Source organism: Lontra canadensis, unplaced genomic scaffold, assembly GCF_010015895.1.
Source record: "Lontra canadensis isolate GAN:19392208 unplaced genomic scaffold, GSC_riverotter_1.0 scaffold29, whole genome shotgun sequence".
Classification (NCBI taxonomy): Eukaryota; Metazoa; Chordata; class Mammalia; order Carnivora; family Mustelidae; genus Lontra; species Lontra canadensis.
Window position 1 is genome coordinate 5,743,142 of NW_022631023.1, and position 21,364 is coordinate 5,764,505.

General features: G+C 39.6%; 1 protein-coding gene across 1 annotated transcript in view; it reads right to left on the reverse strand.

Moving 5' to 3' along the window:
• SH3BGR (SH3 domain binding glutamate rich protein) overlaps nucleotides 1–21,364 on the reverse strand; it is a 46,527-nt gene that overhangs the window by 11,479 nt on the left and 13,684 nt on the right. Inside the window, exons 4-6 of the mRNA XM_032865519.1 lie at nucleotides 20,055–20,135; nucleotides 5,413–5,484; nucleotides 4,435–4,527 (exon numbers count right to left, since the gene is read on the reverse strand). Of these exons, the coding sequence (XP_032721410.1) occupies nucleotides 4,435–4,527; nucleotides 5,413–5,484; nucleotides 20,055–20,135 (246 nt within the window). The remainder of the gene's footprint in view (nucleotides 1–4,434; nucleotides 4,528–5,412; nucleotides 5,485–20,054; nucleotides 20,136–21,364) is intronic.

The window sequence follows — 21,364 nt, forward strand, 5'->3', positions numbered from 1 at the left end:
GACTGGTTTTAGAGGAAGCCGAGTGGGTTTTACAAGCCATAATCATGTAGTCAGGCAAGCCAAGGTCTTAAGAGATTTTGGAGAGGACCACTGAGTTGGCAAGAAGCACAACTTAAAATAATTGTTACCTCAGTGGAAACCAAATGCAAAGGTAAACCAGCTACAACATGTCCAGGCTCCCATGAAGTTCTCACAAGGCTCCCAGTCTGCAGCCCCCTCCTCAGAGTACGCCCTGCAGCTGAGGTGACCTTCCACTTCCTTCCCTTCCTCCTCAGGTGCCACGCACAGCTCGCCCCTCCTCCCTAGCTCCCCGTCCCTCCCGGGTCGGCAGGGAAGGCGACCACAAAGTTCCCTCTCTACTGGGGTCTGGAACAACAGAGGAGATCTTCTCAGGCATGAATGGACAGTCTTCCCAGTGTTCACCGTCCTGCCCCCCAAATGCCCCCAACCCCCCAGCGCGTGGTAAGGCGCATCTTGGCCTCTGGTGTTTAAGAGTCGGGACTCTTGGATTGGTGGTCAGGGGAGGTCCGTTTCACTACATGAGGTGATGGCTTCTGTCTCCATTTCTGATTTGTTTTTTAAACCAAGAGTGATATTCTTAGATAAATATTTCTCACCATTAAAATGGCGTCAAAGGGGCACCTGGGCAGCTCAATCAGTGAAGCATCTGCCTTTGGTTTGGGTCATGATCCTGGAGTCCTGGGATGGAGTCCCATGTCGTGTTCCCTGCTCAGTGGGGAGTCTGCTTCCTCTCCTTCTCCTTCCTCTCCCTCTGCTCCTCCCCCAGCTCAAGCTCGCACTCTCTCTCTCTCAAATCAATAAATAAAATCCTTAAAAAATAAATAAATAAAATGAAATAAGATAAAAAGGCATCAAGTACGTCCCAAGTGAGCATGTGCAGCAGTTAGAGGAACAAGCCCATGCCTCAGATGCTTACTCAGCTGGTTTTCTGGTTATCCCTCGGTTTACTGCTACCAGATGCCGCAGGCAGTTGCTACCATTGTACTCTTGAAAACTGTTCTTAACACACAAAGGAAAGGTCTGCAGTGATGGTGCACACTGAGTCAGCCCTGTAGTCCGTTCCACAGAGAGGCCAGCGGCATCACATTCTGGTGTCCACACTGCCCCGTGGCTATCAGGGACATCAGCCCTGGGCGCAACCTAGGATGCTGAACAATGTCCCTGTACATCTGTAATTATTTCAGAATGAAAGGTGAAAATACGTTTGGACTCTTTGTCATCAATAGTGTGACCGAATGCCAAGATATGAATGATGTTTTGTTCTCCTTAGCACACAACACTGGGGACAGGGAATAGAGTTACTACCCCCCACACACTCCAAGAAGAGAGCCACAGATTGGTGGTGGATCTGGGCTCCTGGGGAAGAAAGCAGAGGCCTTGCTTTTTAAGACCCTAGGCCAGCTAGGAGAGGCGATGAATCTCGACAGTCCCTATAAAGGGGGGCTTGGAGCTTGGGGCTTGAAGTTGTCTTGACAGAAGCAGCCAGAGTGGAGACACAGGGGCAGAAGGGGAAACAGTGACCCGCAGGGCAACAGATGTGCTCCGATAGAGGCAGAGGGCCTGACCCAGCCAAGGGGCCAATGCTCACCAGCCCCTCACCCTGATGGAAGGTCCCGCCAGCATGAGGTGGAGGGCTGAAGCAGATATGCTGTTAGACAGAAGAAGCTGACATTCTTGCCACATGATTTAGGACGCAAAGGAGGCCCACGGATCCTGGAACCCTTCTATTCCCCACGGAGGGAGCAGAGGGAGCCCTGCTGTTCAAGTACAACCAGCCAGAAGGAGCAAAATGTTAAGACTCCATGAAATCTCCGTCAGGTGGTTTTCAACAGACCAGAGCTTTATCTAAAAAAGCTCTGGCTTTTTGGATGATCTGGGCTGTAAGACCTAGAAGAATCTCCCAGGACGTGTCTAGTGCTTTGAAAATCAGTGTTTAAAGAGGTAAGACCTAGCAATCTAGTTAGCTTCTCCGTTGGTTACAAATTAGCCGATCTAAGCCCGAGTGCACCGTGGGTCAAAAGCGGTGACGACAAGTAGCCTGGGTGGCCATCCCATCTTAACCCTGAAAAACAAACCCAAGGCGTGCCTGGGCGGCTCCATCGGCTGAGCATCTGACTCTTGATTCCAGCTCAGATCATGATCTCAGGGTCAGGAGACGAGACCTACGTCAGGCTCTAGGCCCAGCAGGGAGTCTGCGATTCTCCTGCCCTCTTCCCCTCCCCCACGCACTCACTCTCTCTTTCTCTCTCTCAAATAAATAAATAAATCTAAAGAATGAATGAATGAATGAACCTGAAAATAAACAGATGGGAGGTTTTTTAAGTACAAAATGCAACCATTCAAAATATCAGATAGTTTGGTCTCCTTTTCAAATTTCAGTCCATTTTCCTCTATATTCAATCCCAAAGCTAATCATATTACTATGTCATCTGCGAGGCCCACTGACAAATCATGGGGTTTCTTTCTTATACAACTGAATTAAAGTAAGTCAAAGAGCATGAATCACTTGTCAAATGGGAGAAAGTCAGAATCTATCTTTATGTAGAATATGATTAAAGAGTTGAAGATGAGTTTGATCATTAATGTGAATAATACATTCATCTAAAATTAAAATGTCTTTTACTTAGTCATTTCTCCATCAGAGCCCGGGCAAAAATAACAAAAATGATTTTTTTTTAAATTCCTATCAGGATTCATAGGATTATAATTTACCTTGTAAAGAGTTCTCAATTCAAAAAAAAAAAAAAAAAAACTAACAAAGAGAACCCCAGACCTGATGGCTTACCACCTCCCTGAACAGTAGCTGAGAAGAGAAAGTAGACCCATCTTTGCTGTAGTTATGAAAATGTTACCTTCCCTGGGAGAAAGGGATTAGGGTGTAATGCTTCTTTGTCTCTCTGTCTTACAGGAAGCAAACTGGGTTTCAGAAAGTATAAATCAATAATACCATAAGAGGGCACTAGGCAATTCCTGTAAAGTCTGCATTATAAAAACACGGATTTTTAAGTGACAATGTAACGAGATTACTACTATATTTAATTTAAAATTTATTATTTCTGAATGATACAGGCTGCCATGAAACTCCATCTAACTTCTAGGTTGGGATTAAAGATCCTGTGTTTTTCCAAACTAAAGACTTCAAAGAGTCTTGAATTATCAACACTTTGAAATAGCCATCTTTATTTTTTTTTTAATTTTGTTTATTTATTTGACAGAGAGAGACACAGTGAGAGAGGGAACACAAGCAAGGGGAGTGAGGTGGGGAGAAGCAGGCCTCCCGCTGAGCAAGGGGCCCTATGCGGGGCTCAATCTCAGGACCCTGGAACAACGACTCAAGCTGAAAGCAGATGCTTAATGACTGCTTACGACCAAGGCACCCCTAGCCATCTTTAAATATGAGGAACTTACTGCCCTGGCCCCTCCAGATTTAAATTCTTTAAGATACAAATGAATTGATACCCACACCCAACCCCAACAAGCCCATAACATGGTTCCCTAGGGCCCTTTCTAACCATATTCCATCTGCTGGGAATGAGATATCTATACCTCTTCTGGAATCAATAAATCAGTTAAAAAAAAGCCATAAATAGATAAAAATGCAAACCATCATGGTTCAGTAAACAAGTCTTTGTTGCAACTGGCCCAATGCATTTCGACCACTAAAACTCTGAGCGGGGCTCAGCCCAATGTCCCCAACCCCACACACTCAGCTCCCTGAGCACCACCATTTCCGCTTACCTGGCTTCCCAGCTACATTTTCAGAATTCCATGACCAAGTGGCCCATCTGCTCCCCCATTCTCTCAGCCTGGCCATTCTATAACTACAGTCTGCCCTGTGCTCCCATACCCACCCCTCTGCCCTTTATTCTGGGGCCCCTGAATTGGGACCCCTTTAGAATTAGATCACAGGTCTTGAAGCTGCTGATATTCCCATGATTGGATCTGAACTGACTATGGGTTTCCCTCCCCAGGCCCCCCTCTCTATCCCCAGGTCCTACTGGCTTCCCAAGAAATGTCCCACCCCCTTACCTTTGTGTCCCCAGTAGACAATGTTCTTGGCAGGCGTTCGCTGGGAATCCATCATTACTCATGACCAAGGGATAAGGTCCCTTGTTTTATGAAGAACTTGAATCTAACCTACCCATAACAACACAACTATAGATTATTAAAGCCTTGTCTAGCCTGCTCCTCCAGGCCTGGGTTCAGGGTCCTTCTCTGGCTTCCTTTTAGTCCTCAACTTGCCTTGACCACAGTAGTGAACACTTCCTCCTGCTTCCTTGCTGGCTGAATGCTCAGCTCCTGCCTGCCCTGCTCACTTCAGTGTGCCCAGGAGGATTCCTGGAACATGGAAGATGCTGCAATGCTTGTTGACCTGAATCCAGAGAAACCATGGGGCAAAAAACCAACACTCACATTCTTCTCTTGAGACTCGGCAAGGTCACCCGCATCCCCGTTGTCCTCTTTTTGTGCCTCGTTTTCTCCACTCTCTTCAGTCTTCTCTGTTCCCTGGTCATGAAGCAAACCCATGGTATCACTAACCTTAGATAAGATTTCTAGGGAAAACCAATCCACACATGCTACAGTTTTCTTACTTGGATACACAGTATATAAACAAAGGGAACACAGACTTCCTATCTATTTGGTCACTTCGCTACTAGTACAGAATCACCACCCCCTGTATTGCTCATTGGACCTCCTGTTGTTGGTCAGTACATCTGAGTCATGTGCATGGTAGAGAAATAAACACACTAATGAGGAGCTATAATTCACCCATTTAAGGCTTATGAAGATAACTCCAAAGGATTTGATATTCAGGCAGTTTGTTTTCTGTTGCTTGAGTGGTAGCAGGCTTTATAATTTTAGAGAGTAAGAAAAGATGATAGAGAATAGAGAGAGAGATAATAGATGGATAGATGGATGGATGGATGGATGATGGATGGATAGATGGAGGGATGATGGAGGGATGATGGAGGGATGATGGATGGATTCAATGGATGGATGGATGATGGATGGATGGATGGGTGGATGGATGGATGATGGATGGATGAAGGAAGGATGGATGGATAGATGGAGGGATGGAAAGAAGGAAGGATGGATGGAAGGAAGGATGGATGATGGATGGATGGATGGATGATGGATGAATGATGGATGGATGGATGGATGGATGGATGATGGATAGGTGGATGATGGATGATAGATAGTGAATAAATATATGGATAGATGGRTGGATAATGGGTGGGTAGATGGATGGATAGATGGATGATGGATGATAGACAGATAAATAGAAAGACACTCTATCTATGTAGAGTTGAATGACAGAAAAATGAAAACCAAGTAGACATTCTGAGGAAGGTAGTCAGGGGGAAGATGGTTCAAGATACTAACTCTTACCTCTGCACTGCTCTGTTCCTCTCCCGCTACATCACCATTGGGAAGAGATGTTTCCTCAGATGATTTTTTCACCTGCATTATATAAATTGAGAATGTTTGAGAATTTTCTTGAGGATAATAGCTTACATTTCAACATTTTTTAACTATTCAAATTATGTTTGTCTTCATCCTTCATTTTATCTTTACAACACTGTAGCCTGATAGGTAGGATGGTTACTACCACTCACACTTTAGAGATGAGAAAATCAAGGCAGAAAGGTCACACTGCAAGTCAGAGGTGGGACTAGGTCTACACCTCCTACTTTATGCTCTTCAGACTTACCCACAGTTGCCAACCTTCTAAAATATTAAGCTAATTTTCTCATCATAAGAAGTTGTTTTGTAACTGTGTGAGGTGATGGATATCGACTAAACTTATTGTAGTAATCATTTCACAATATGTACATACATCAGATCTTTACACTGTATACCTCAGACTAATACAATGTTACATGTAAATTATATCTCAACAAAATTGGGAGGAAAGCAGTTACTCGTATTTCAAAGGCAGTTAAACCATAGATTCACCCTCTAATGCCATGCTCCTATGATAATCAATATCAAAATTTCCATATGTACCTGAAACTATCCTAATACATACATATAGGCTATTTTTTTTATTGGTTGCTATTTTTGTATAATTTTTGTTGTTTTTAAAGCAGACATGAGAACATGGGGCACAACTTGATTTTTTAGCTTAATATATCATGGACATTGGCCCAAGTTAAATCAGATGGTTCTAACCTCATTTTTTTAAAAAAAATCTGCTAAATATTAAACATACAATTTATTCAAATATTTCCCAGCTGACAGCTTTTCAGAATTTATCTGTTTGTACTTTATAAACAACACTTTACTAAGCTGAATAAAATGATGGGTTTTAAAATTTTTTAAATTAGATCTCTTTCCAAAAAAAGAAACTGTAGCAATTCATATTCCATAATAAATAAATGAACATTCTCTTTTCCTTTATCTTCATGACCAATGAAGATGATAGCTCTTTTTGATCTCTGATAACACATTGGGGACAAAATGGATTTGATTTTTGTTTTAATTTACATTTTCCTAATTAAGAAGAGAAAGCATATTTTTCATGAGTTTTAGCCACTTATATTTCCTGTCCAGCTACCTGCCTTCATATGTTTTGCCCCTTTTCACTTCAGTTGTCTGTCTTTTATTGTCAATTTTTAGAGGTTCTTTATATAATAGAAATATTAGCTCTCTGTCAGGTTACAACTTTTTTTTTTCGTCTATAAAGTTTTATAAATTTTGTTTCTCAGTTTTTAGTCTTTTACATAAAATAAATTTATCTAATTTTTATTATCTGAAATGCAGTGCTGTTCTTCTATATTAATTAAGAACACCCACAGCTTTAATTACTCTAAAATTTAATTTTACATATAATGTAAAGTAGGGCTCTGTTTTTTCATCCAGATAAACAGCAAAGTATATCTGCATTATTTATAGATCATCATTTTCCTATTTAATTAAGATTTTTTTGTCATTTATTAAGTTTTATGTATATATTTGGATCTGTGAATATACTATTCTATATATGAATATCAAGACATACCCATGAATATATTTATCAGTTCCCATGCTAACATACTGCTTTTATCAGTGTAGTGTTTAACATGAATTTTAATATTCAGAAAGGCAAGTTGCTACACAAAGTCTTTTTTAAATTTTTCTTAGCTCTTCTCAGACATTTTTTATTCTAATAAATTTTAAAGTCATTTTTCCTGGTGTCAAATTTTTAAAAATAAGCTTTTGGTTAAAACAGCATTAAATAGGGGTGCCTGGGTGGCACAGTTGGTTAAGCGTCTGACTCTTGGTTTTGGCTCGGGTCATGATCTCAGGGTTCTGAGACCAAGCCCTACGTGGGCCTCCACACCAGCATGGAGTCTGCTTGACATTCTCTCTACTTCATCCTCTGACCCTCCCACTTGCGCTCTCTTTCTCTCTAAAATAAATAAATAGATAAATCTTTTTTTTTATTTATTTGCCAGATTGAGAGAGAGAGAGAGTGAGCACAGGCAGGCAGAGTGGCAGCAGAGGCAGGGGGAGAAGCAGGCTCCCCGCCGAGCAAGAAGCCTGATGCGGGACTCGATCCCAGGACGCTGGGATCATGACCTGAGCCGAAGGCAGCTGCTTAACCAACTGAGCCACGCAGGCATCCCTAAATAGATAAATCTTTAAAAAATAAAATGAAATAGCATTAATTATATTTATTAGTTTAGAAAATGTTCATTTCTTACTGTTTAGTCAACAAATCCAGATACATTTTATGTCTCCCTATTACTTTAGTATTTGTGGGTGTCCTTCAGAATAAAATTATGTTCTTCATAATATGAAGCCCCAGATTTTTCTTGAAAAATTTATTCCTAATTATTTTATGGATTTTTATCACCATCGTGAATGAGATTTGTTTTTTACATTCTAACTTCCTATCCGTTATTGTTGATATAAACAAAAACTACTAATTTTTATGTTTTTCTTTTATCCAGAAATGTCATAAACTCTTAATTCTAATAGATTTTATTGAAGTTTCTTGAGATTTCTAGTTGTACAATTACATCATATACAAATAAAGATAATTTTTAAATTTCACATGTATTACATATATACATGATGCATTTTATTTTCCTACATTACTATAGTAACTACAGCTTTTAAAACAAAATTTAATAATATAGTGATGACAAGCATGCCTATCTTGCCTCTAATTGTAATAGAAATGATTCAATATGTCATGATTCGTTGTAACACTTACAGCTGCCTTTGGATAATTGGTTTTTATCATGTTTAATTAGTTTCCTTCTGTTTATATTTTAATCCATTTTAGTTTTAACTAGGAAAGTCTGAAGAATTTTATCAAATATCCTGTTGGTATTTATGGAAACAAACATATGGGTTTACTCCATCAATCAGTTCATGGAACTAAGTATGTTAAATATTGCTTTGTATTATACAGTTTGCTAACATTTTATTTAGACTTTTCCCCTCTGTACTTACAACAGGAATTGATCTAGGTAAAATTGAAAGTATTCTAAGTAATATATCAACTGGTCAGGGGTTTATTTTATTTCATTTCTCTGTTAAAATTATATATAATCAAATTACATGTATGCATTCAAATTACATTTACTCAAATTATATATATATAATTTGAGTGTGTGTGTATATATATATATATATATATATATAGAGAGAGAGAGAGAGAGAGAGAGGCATGTCCATATGCACAAAGACACATTCTTTCTCCCTCATTTGTATTTAATTGGTTTTGGGTTTTGTTTTTATTGGTTCATACTGCCTACATTTTTATCTTGTTTTCCTATTGTTAGTTATTTAAATTGAATATTTCTTTTAGAGGCACCTGTGTGGCTCTGTCAGTTAAGCATCCGACTCTTGATCTCAGCTCAGATCTTGATTTCAGGGTCATGAGTTCAATCCCCACATCAGGCTCCACAATGGGCATGGAACCTGCTTATAATTAACTATTTTACTAAGTTTTTACCATTCTTTTTTATTTTTTCCTTTCTTTTTTAATCATAAGAGTATTTAAAGGTAATAATTTTACTCTGTGTAGAGAGAGATTTGCTCATATATTGGGGTTTGGATATGAAATAACCTCTCTTGTTTGCTATTTGATGATTTATCATATCAGGAGTTTTTTGAGGGGAGGGGCAGAGAGAGAGAGAATCATACACAGACTCCATGTCCAGCATGGATACCCAAAGGGGCTTCATCTCTTGACCTCAAGATCATGAACTGAGCTGTAATCAAGAGCTGGGTGCTTAACCAACTGAGCCACCCAGGTGCCCCTATAATAAGTTTTATTTTCTTTGGGATACAGGGTTATTTGAAATGGGATATATTTATTTCTTAAGTTTCTATGATTTTTTTTTTCTTTCAGGTTGTAATTCTGTGTTTGGGATAAGAACATACTCTGTAAAATCATTCCCTTTTGAAATTTATGAAAGTTTTCTTTTCGACCAAGTATATGATCACTGTGGAAAATGTTTTAATAAGTACGAGGGAAGACTACATTTTATTAATATTGATCTAATATACTGTTACTCGTGTGAGTATACATATGTATATCCTACACACATCTATTAAATCAAGTTTCTAATTATATTTGTACCTGATAAGTAATAAATACAATGTATCTATTAAAAGATATTTTTAACAAGTTTTCATTTTATTTCTAGGAGTTTCTGATTCATGTATTTGTGTATTTGACTGCTATCATCATCCATAAAGATTCGTGACTACTGTATCTTCTTCATAGATTTTTATCATTTTTCATTATATAATACATTTTTCACCTATTTAATGCTTTTGGCCTTGAATTCCTCTTTATCTGATATCATTAATGTGACTCCAGCTTTCTTGTTGTTTGTACAGGCCTGCTGTATACTCATTCTTTTATTTCAAGTTTTCTTTAAATAACTGTATTATGCTCTCATAAATAACATGTGGCTCAATCTTTGTTAAAATCCAATTTCACTGTCAACTCCAATTCCCTTGTAGCCAAGTAATCTCCTTTTGAACCCAACCTTCCAACAGATAATGACTATAAATTCTGAATCAAAAAGAGAAACAAACAGGGGCACCTGGCTGGCACAGCTGGTAGAGCACGCAACTCTTAATCTAGGGTCATGGGGTTAAGCCCCATGTTGGGTGTGGAACCTACTTTAAAAAACAAACAAATAAGCAAGCAAACAAAAGAAAAAATAAGAGGAAAATGAGCCAAAGCAAGAAGATTCAAGGGAGACTTGACATTTGAATGATAAAAATTATTTGTATATCCATGTTCATAGCAACATTGTTCAAAATAACTAAGAGGTAGGTACAATCCAAATGTCCATGAATGAGTGAATGAACAAAATGTTGTATATATATACAATGGAATGTTATTCAGCCTTAAAAAGAAAAGTTATCCTATCTCATACCACCACACATATGAACCTTGACTGCATTACGTGAAATGAAATAAGCCACCCACAAAAAGACAAACATTGTTTGATTCTACCTATATGAGATATCTAAAATAGTCACATTTAGGGGTGCGTGAGTGGCTCAGTCATTAAACGTCTGCCTTCGGCTCAGGTCATGATCCCAGAGTCCTGGGTTCGAGCCCTGTATTAGAGTCCCTGTTCAGCAGGAAGCCTGCTTCTCCCTCTCCCACTCCCCCTACTTGTGTTCCCTCTCTTGCTTTGTCTCTCTGTGTCAAATAAATAAATAAAACCTTTAAAAATAAACAAACAAACAATAAAAATAAAACAGTCAAATTTATAGAAACAAAAAGTAAAATGTTGGTTACCAGGGACTGGAGGAGAGGAGGAAATTGGCAGTTGCATGAGTAGAGTATTTTTCTTTTGCAAAATGAAAAAGTTCTAGAGATCTTTTGCACAGCAATATGAAAATACTTAACATTACTGAGCTATATAATTAAAAATGGCTAAGATGGGGGCACCTGGATGGCTCACTGGGTTAAGCCTCTGCCTTCAGCTCAGGTCATGATTTCAGGGTCCTGGGATTGAGCTTCGCATCAGGCTCTCTGCTCAGTGGGGAGCCTGCTTCCCCCTCTCTTTCTGCCTGACTCTCTGCCTACTTGTGATCTCTCTGTCAAATAAATAAATAAAATCTTTTTTAAAAATGGCTAAGATGGTTTTGAAAAAAAGAAAGATGACAATGACACTGAGTGAGTTACTGTTTGGGGGGCCTAAGTCTGAGAATAAGCAAATCTTATTGGGGAGATAAAACCAACAGAAAACTCGGGGGGTTTTAACTGGAGAATCGGGAAACAGAACTTGGGGCAACCATAGCTACTAGGAAATGAGGACAGAATCCTGGACAGGAGAGAGGGAGCCCCAAATTCTGCAGCCTTGCTGTTGGGAATGTTAGAACCTCCTTGGATGGCCATGGTGAGAAGAACAGTACTCCCTGTGATGTGGGGTTTCCGCCACGCAGTAGTCACCCCCACAGCATTCTGTGAACGTAATGCTCTAATGTGGGCATGACTCCCCTCATCTCCATTACCCAGAGGAAATCCAATTACATATGTAAGTGGATGTCTGTTATTGATATCTTAATAATATTCCCCTGACCAAAATAATGTATAAAAGACCTTGATCCTGGGCACCTTCGTGGCTCAGCTAGTTAAGTGCCCAACTCTTGGTTCTAACCCAGGTCCTGATTTCATGGGTCATGGGATTGAGCACCAAGATGGGCTCTGTGCTCAACAGGGGGTCTGCTGGTGATTTTCTCTCCCTCTCTTTTTCTCTCCAATGAAATCTTTAAAAAAAAAAAAAGACATTGATCCTAGTGCTTCCTTGCCTGACATTTGATAACCACAGTATAGGTTATCAATCATAATTTCAGTAATTTGCTTTAAATGTCAAATTGATCATATCTTTACGTCTTTCATTTCAATCTAGCATGTTCTAGAACAATAGTTTTCACCTAGAGATTCCCATCACCTACTCATACAGTTGTATTACTATATAGGTGTTTAGGACCTAGTCCAGATCTACTGACTCTCCTCACTTGATGTTCTTGATATATTCCTACCATACATGGTGAGCGTGTGCTTGGCATTCATGGTATCTTTCATGGGGCATTGCTTGGTATATTCATGGCATAATATGTTTCTGAATAATTATCTTATATCAGGAATTTTCCTCCATTCATCCACTTTTTTACAAATAAGATAAAATGTTTTCTAACTTTGAAAACAGGCTTAGTGATTATGTTTATAGATATCTTATCTAAAAGTTTTTGGACCGAGTTTATTGTTTTGTTTTTGTATGCCAGAGAAACAACCACATTTTCGTATCAGGTGCATTATTCTTGTTAGAATCCCCATAAAGACTTTTGCCTTCAAAAAATATCATTAAAAAATTAACCATAATTATTTTAAGTCTTCTTAGCTTGTTTCATTCTGCTGTTTCCCTGAAAGCTTTTGCAGTCCACTACAAGCCAGACTGCTTCATTCTTCACATAGAATGACCCAGAGCCCCCGATAAAAGGACTATATGCCAGGTACTTTGGGGTATAGGCTTCTGATGGCAACACTTAAAGATCATTGAGACAATACCAATGGACTGAGTCAGGATTTCCAGAACTCTAGCTGAGAATCAGATGGATTCATGAGACTACCAACCCCAGATCAAGCGGAATGAAAATTAATTACATAGAACTGAACGAATCAGTGAAGGATGAGTACGGCTTTTGTTTGGTTTACTGTTGATGTTATTTTAATGTTCTATTTTCTGAATATATAAGGAAACCCTCTGTCTTTCCTCTTAAGCTTTTTATAAATCACAACAATGTGGCAGACTCTATTTTTGTACATTGAAATGAGACATTTGTAAGTGATATTCCCTCTGCCTGAGCCCTTCGGAACTCGAAAATTCTTATTAAGTCTTTCTGTGTTTCATAGCAATATAGTTCTCTGTCTAAGTTCCCTAAGAATGTGTAATCCTTGTTGCCAGGACATAACTGGAAACTGGGTATACACCCAAAGCCTTGCGAGAAGTGTGCTATTAACAATGATGCTAAAAAAACAAACAAACAAACAAACAATGATGCTCATTTAATCAGATATAACCAGATGGTTTTAAGGAACTACGGTTGCCTTTACGGAGCCAGTGTTTACTGGCAAAGCCCTCGTCGGGAAAACTGGCCTCATACTTGGCCACATACAGCCTGCCTTAGACAAGAACAATATTCCAAAAGCAAAAATGCTGAGTATGTTACTTAATATCACTTTATAAGCATACATTGTCTATCTAATTGTTCAAGAGTATCTATTTTAAGGGTGAGATTAATTTCCTTGCTGATACTTATCCACAATGTTGTTTACTACAAAGTGACACTGTGGCAAATCATATCATTTCCATAAATCATCAAATGTCTGTCTTCCCAAAGGACACTTGAAGGACTTTCCCCACATGTGCATGCATGAACACCTATAAATCCAAGCAATGCTGACAACACCAGAGGTTCCAGCACAATCTGTGCTGCTAATTAGTGCAGTATCTGCAGAGATCATGTACGTCCTGTGCGCTTCAAGCCCCTCCTCTGGGAAGAGAAGAATCAGGACTGGACGGTCTCTTAGCTCTCTCTAGGCTGGGTTTTATAATTCCATGGCCAGACCTTTCTTTCACTTAGTTAAAGAGAATTTCATGCAATATGACAAGACTTAAGCACAGATCAGGGCAGGATATAAAAACTGAAATTAGATATTTTTTAAATGGGACAAGATAAAACTTAGCAGAGGCTGAAATAGATTTACATATATTAGTAGGATATATCTCAAAGCATAATGTTGTTTTTTAAACAGCCAGCTATAGAACATTCTAAAAAATGTGATACCAATCAGGCATTAAAAGTACAAAATAACATACGCATTGCTCGTGGAGATAAATATGCAGTTTATATATATAGTTTTATATCTAATTTTTTTTAAATTCATGATGTTGAATAAGAAAAGGGTTAAGTATAGGCAGGGAGAGGAGGGGGCCCCTGGCTAGGCTCTGAGACTATTGCTGGCAGGAAGAAGCTAAGTCAGAGACAACAAGAGATAAGGGAAGAGACAGGACCACCTGGCCCTGATGTGAGGGAGCATTATTTTCTGTAATTACATTGTAATTACAGAACACAACCAGACCTCAAAGAAGTCAGTCATTAAGGATGTTATCAATAGTCCACACGCAAACCAAGATGGCACAAGAATCTCAAGGCCACAAGCTTCCTGGTCGTTTTTGATGAAAAACTGCCACTAGAAGCCCTCAGTGGCAACCCATTCGGGACCCACCTCATTCAAGAGAGCTGCTTCTTTCCTTTCTGCTCTCACCTTCACTTAATAAACTTTCACTTCACTTCACCCTTTTGTGTCCCTGAGATTCATTCTTTCACTCCATGAGACAAGAACCCTGCAATCTTGCAACAATGTTGATGGGCCCCAGGGAGGGAGGGGAGCAAAGTAACCTTATAATTGCTCTGTAACGTTTGAGTTTTTTAACTAAAGCAAATACAGCATCACATTCATTTTCCAGAGACACATATGTGAATACTTAAATGAGTCCCTCATTTAGTGGTTGCTAAACAGAAATGTGCGTGAGAGCTGGTGCAGCCACTCTGGAAAACAGCATAGACGTTCCTCAAAAAGTTGAAAATAGACCTACCCACGACATGGATGGAACTAGAGGGTATTATGCTAAGTGAAATAAGTCAATCAGAGAAAGATAATTATCATAAGATCTCTCTGATACGAGGAATTTGAGAGGCAGGGCAGGACATCATGGGGGTGGGGGGAGATGATACAAGAAGGGATCAGGAGGGAGACAAACCATAAGAGTCTCAATCTCATGAAATAAACTGAGGGTTGATGGGGGGTGGAGGGGTAGGGATAGGGTGTCTGGGTGATGGACAGTGGGGAGGGTATGTGCTATGGTGAGTACTGTGAATTGTGTAAGACTGATGATTCACAGACCTGTACCCCTGGGGCAATATTACATTATATGTTCATTAAAAATACAGATTGCCTCCCCACAAAAAAAAAAAAGAAAAAGAAAGAAAGAAGTGTGCATCAGAATCAACCAAAGAACTTTTTTTAAGTGAAAATCCTCAGGCCTCATAGGGAAGCTCTATTTTTAATTTCTTGAGGAATCTCCACAGTGTTCTCCAAAGTGGCTGCACCAACTTGCATTCCCACCAACAGTGTAAGAGGGTTCCCCTTTCTCCACATCCCCTCCGACACGTGTTGTTTCCTGTCTTGCTAATTTTGGCCATTCTAAGTGGTATAAGGTGGTATCTCAATGTGGTTTTAATTTGAATCTCCCTGATGGCTAGTGATGATGAACATTTTTTCATGTGTCTGATAGCCATTTGTATGTCTTCATTGGAGAAGTGTCTGTTCACATCTTCTGCCCATTTTTTGATATGGGCATGGTACTATTTTATATTACAGGTTGCTGTGCTGTAGAAACACTTGTATCGTTTTAAAAATTCAGATGCCAGAGTTTTGTGTATGTTGAGTTTGAGGAGTTCTTTATAGATCCTGAATATCAACCTTTTGTCTGTACTGTCATTTGCAAATATCTTCTCCCATTCCGTGGGTTGCCTCTTTGTTTTCTTGACTGTTTCCTTTGCTGTGAAGAAGCTTTTGATCTTGATGAAGTCCCAAAAGTTCATCTTCGCTTTTGTTTCCTTTGCCTTTGGAGACATATCTTGAAAGAAGTTGCTGTGGCTGATATCGAAGAGATTACTGCCTATGTTCTCCTCTAGGGTTCTGATGGATTCCTGTCTCACGTTGAGGTCTTTTATCCATTTTGAGTTTATCTTTGTGTACGGTGTAAGAGAGTGGTCAAGTTTCATTCTTCTACATATAGCTGTCCAGTTTTCCCGGCACCATTTATTGAAGAGACTGTCTTTTTTCCACTGTATATTTTTTCCTGTTTTGTCGAAGATTATTTGACCATAGAGTTGAGGGTCCATATCTGGGCTCTCTACTCTGTTCCACTGGTCTATGTGCCTGTTTTTATGCCAGTACCATGCTGTCTTGGTGATCACAGCTTTGTAGTAAAGCTTGAAATCAGGTAATGTGATGCCCCCAGTTTTATTTTTGTTTTTCAACATTTCCTTAGATTCGGGGTCTCTTCTGATTCCATACAAATTTTAGAATTATGTGCTCCAGCTCTTTGAAAAATACTGGTGGGATTTTGATCGGAATGGCATTAAAAGTATAGATTGCTCTAGGCAGTATAGACATTTTAACAATGTTTATTCTTCCAATCCAAGAGCATGGAATGGTCTTCCATCTTTTTGTGTCTTCTTCAATTTCTTTCATGAGTGTTCTGTAGTTCCTCGAGTACAGATCCTTTACCTCTTTGGTTAGGTTTATTCCCAGGTATCTTATGGTTCTTGGTGCTATAGTAAATGGAATCGATTCTCTAATTTCCCTTTCTGTATTTTCATTGTTAGTGTATAAGAAAGCCACTGATTTCTGTACATTGACTTTGTATCCTGCCACGTTGCTGAATTGTATGAGTTCTAGTAGTTTGGGGGTGGAGTCTTTTGGGTAAGATACAGATGTAGTGAAAAGAAGGGCCATCTGTACCCCAATGTTTATAGCAGCAATGGCCACAGTCACCAAACTGTGGAAAGAACCAAGATGCCCTTCAACGGACAAATGGATAAGGAAGATGTGGTCCATATACACTATGGAGTATGATGCCTCCATCAGAAAGGATGAATACCCAACTTTTGTAGCAACATGGGTGGGACTGGAAGAGATTAGGCTGAGTGAAATAAGTCAAGCAGAGAGAGTCAATTATCATATGGTTTCACTTATTTGTGGAGCATAACAAATAGCATGGAGGTGAAGGGGAGTTAGGAGAAGGGAGTTGAGGGAAATTGGAAGGGGAGGTGAACCATGAGAGACTATGAACTCTGAAAAACAATCTGAGGGGTTTGAAAGGGCAGGGGGTGGGAGGTTGGGGGAACCAGGTGGTGGGTATTGGAGAGGGCACGGATTGCATGGAGCACTGGGTGTGGTGCAAAAACAACGAATACTGTTACACTGAAAATAAATAAATAAAAAATTTTTTTTAAATCCTCAGGCCTCTCCCAGTAATTCAGAATCAGCAGGTCAAACGAACTCTGGCATCTGAATTTTTAAAACTATACAAGTGTTTCTACAGCACAGCAACCTGTAATATAAAATAGTACCATTTAAAATGAAACCAAGCAAAAGATACACAAATGGTCATAACAGCATTACTCATATAGCTCAAAAATGAAAACAATTCAAGTATCCATGAACTGGTAGGTGGATAAGTAAAATGTGGTCTCTCCATACAATAGAATATTATTCTGCATAAAAAGGAAAAGAAGTCCTGATACATACTAGAAAATGAATGAACTTTGACAACATTATGCTAAGTTAAAGAAGCCAGGCAGAAAGAACAAAATGTTATGTGATTTCATTCTTACAAAATGCTGAGAAGAAGAAAGTCTATATAGAAGAAGTTTATCAGTGGTTCCTTAGGGTTGGGAGCATGGTTAGATTGAGGAGTGGGGTGTAATAGCTAAGGGGTACTGGGTTTTGGGGGAGTGACTGATGAAAATGTTTTGGAAGTAGATCATGCTGATGGTTGCACAAATCTGTGACTATACTAAAAAGCCAGTAATTGCATACTTCCAGTAGGTGAATTTTGTGATGTCTGAATTAACATCTCATTATTATATTTTTAACATGACAACCAAAAATTAAACATTTAATTTCATTATATGACTGAGAAGTGAATCAGACAGAATTAACTGACTAATTAACTAAATATGAAAAGGACTTTAGAGAAGGATAGATAATGATACTTGCCTTTTTAAAAATATTTTATTTATTTGAGAAAGAGAGAGTGTGAGCAGGGAGAGGAGCAGAGGGAGAAGGAGAAACAAACCTAAACCAACAGCAAAAGCCTGCAGTCCCGGATCCCTAACAGAAAGCCAACAGATCATCACTAAGTCAACCCATGGTAAAGCCTACCACAGAGAAAGTTATGACCATGGGTCGAGACCATCCATTCAAGTTTTAAGCAGCTTGTTCTTAGATAACCAAGGGTCCTCAGACATCTTAGGAAACATCTTACAGAAAAATAAAAAGGAAACACAATGGTCAGCTGTTTGTCCTCACTTGACTCAATCTCTCAGAAGCGCTGGACCCTCTTCTGTGAAAAATGCTCCTCCTTGGCAGCCTTCATGCCACACACTCCTGGTCTCCTTCTGACTCTGTCCATCTCGGCCTCTTCAGGTAGCCTCTGCTTCTCCTCTACCCAGCTTTAAGCTTGGAGTACCTCCAAGCCCGGCGTCCTTCCTGTCAACCCTCCCTCTTTACTTTAGCCCCATCCACATGCCAGCAGACCCCACATGTGCATCTTCAACCAGACCTCAGTGAGACACACAACTGTCTACCTCACTTCTTCACTTAGATATCTCATTCAGACCTAAAAACCCCCTGAAAAGACGGTCCTCCACCAAAGTGAATGCACACACCCAACAACCAGAAACTCCATCCCCACACCCACATTCAATCTATCAACAAGTCTTACCAATTCTTCCTCCAAAATAGACCCTAAAATCATCCACTTCCATGCAGTTCTATCCCACCACCCTAGTCCAAGCTGCCATGACTTCTCATCTGTATTACTATGGGAGTATGCACCCTTTTCGTCCATTCATCCCACAGTAACCAAATGACTTTTCAAAAAGGAAATAAGATTACTTCTCTGCTTAAATCAGTTACAATGTTTCCACTGCATGTAAGACCGGAATCCAGAACACCACTATGGCCCATGGGATGTCCACCTGCAACTCCCACCTCCTATGGTACCTCCACCCTTCACTGCAACAATGTGGGCCTCATGGCAGTTTTAGAACTTTCCACATTCTTTCCTGCCTCAGGGACTTTGCACTTCACCTTCCCTTTGCCTGAAACAGTCTTCCCTCTACCTTTCCTTCTCATCTTCAAGACACAAGTGACCTGAATGTCCCCACCAAGAAATGTACCTTAACACCAAGGCACCATGTCTTGAATGTAGTAAGTAAACTAACATGACCCCGTTAATAAACACCTATACCAAATAAAACTCCCATACCAAACTCCAATGCCAAAAAAAAAGAATGAATTGCATGTAATAGCTTTTTTTTTTTTTTGTAACAGCTTTTCTTAACTGTGAATAGCATATATGAAATGTGTTGCATTTAAGTTGGTCAAAGCCAAAAAGGTGTTTCACTAAAAGGGAAGATTTTCTTCCTCATACAAAACCTTATTAGCAATTGTGAAATCTACGTGTTACCTTTGGAGAAGGAATTGCCACTAGACCTTTGATGTTAACCTAGGCACTAAGAGGTCCCGAATGGCATTACCTGAAGAATGCTGACCTATGAAAGACAGCACAGCCACATGCCTCTGAAACAAACCCATCTCTATAAGGTAGGCTTTTGAGTTGTTTCTCCTACAATGAGAATTAATTTGGACTCAGTCCTCACAAATCTCTTTTGAAATGAAGCTGAGGACAAGCAAACAAATTAATTAAGGAACAAATGAATTAAACTAATACATACTTGTCTTGACCGGTGGAGAGTCATGTGTGAGATTCTTGGGAGAAGTAATGATGCAGTGGCTGGTGCGTGGACTCAGCCAGGTGATCTCCATCAGACAAATTCAGGATATTGGCTTTATCAGCCTAATTCCGTATTTAACTGACATAATTATGTGTAATCAAAGATAAGACAACACCAGAAGAGAAAAAGAGGTTGAGATTTATCTTGTTCTTGTGTCTGGATCTCACCCTTCCCCTCTCTAAAAAAGCAAAGTCAACTCATTTTAAATAGCAAGAATTAATACAGGTGATATATTATTATAAAATTAACTAAAATAAGCTACACATGTATAAAACTTCATCAGAATAAGGAATATATTTAAACTATGTTATTGTAAAGATCATCTTTTATTAAACAGTCTTGGATGCTGACTTCTAGCTTCATTTATTATGACTTGTGTGGAGACCCAGTGGGGTGTTCAAGCTTACCTTTGAGCCTGGAGGGGGAGCCAAACCCAGAAATGAATAAATAATATTCTCTTCTTTTGCAGAGAAGAAAGAGTCAAAATCCTGGAAGCAAAGAAAAAGAATGTTTAAACCCCACTGCACAATTGTGAGCCAGAATATTTGCCTAAGTTGATCATTTTTATTAGTCATTAACTTAGAAGATATAACTCAAAAGTTTATCCCAGTTTGTTTTTCAAAGATGATTAACCCCAAAAGTTAAGATATCTCTAACCATGAACTTTAAATACGTTTTTATCATTTCACTGTGCGGAATACAAAGCAGCGAGAATGAGCACACACTCATGGGCACACGCGCGCACGCACACACACACACACACAACCTGGTTGTGCTCAGGAATTGCTGACAAGACTCAGATATACAGAATGAAAGGATTCTCTGGAAGTGTCATATCCTCAGCTGGTTTCCTTAAAATTTGGCCCCATGGATTTGGACCCTGATCAGCTGAGACTAAGACAACACAGGATTTCTCCAGAGTTAGAGTAATAGCTTAGAGTAGAGTAATAGCTTACTATTACTCTACTCTCCAGAGTAGAGTAATAGCTTCTACGGGACAAGACCCATCTCAGACCTTCTGATACCAGCTGCCACAGGATCATGGAGGGCTTACAGCGGCACCTGTTTTGGCAGAGTGGGAAAAACTACAGAGTGTGGTGAAACCTGGTAGCTGATTGAAATCTGGAGCTCAGTGAAGCCCCACTTTGCCCCCCACCACATGCCCACCCAGGGGTCCAGCCCTAAACCCTCTCTTCAGGAGTGTGGTTGTCAGGAGCCCAGAAGAGTTTCATTTCATATAGTTAAAACATAGGAGTGCTTCCCCAGACTACTTCGTGACTGCCTGTCTCTGTCGTCGGGGCAGCAATCAGTTTCTCCATGCACTAAGGGTGGTGTGTATGGCCCAGTTTGAACAGAGGGTGCTCAAACCAACTTGGTGTTACTGCCCACTCTACTCTTACGTGTGTTAAGAAGCTTAAAACCAAATACAGGCCACTGACATCGGGAAGAAAACGTTATGTATTCTTGTGTGTCAATCTTACCCAAAGCTTTATTATTTTCCTACCTGTTGCCCAGATTCACTCAGTGGCTAATTGTACTCTCTCACACGGAATGCATTTTTGTGAGCTGCCTCAAATCTTAGCTGGAGGAACTAGAGCATCAAGAGCAAGTGGTCATTTGGTATGGATTCCTGGAGCATGCATATGCAGGATGTTAAAGATTACATGATAGGGGGCGCCTGGGTGGCACGGTGAGTTGAGCACTGGATTCTTTGATC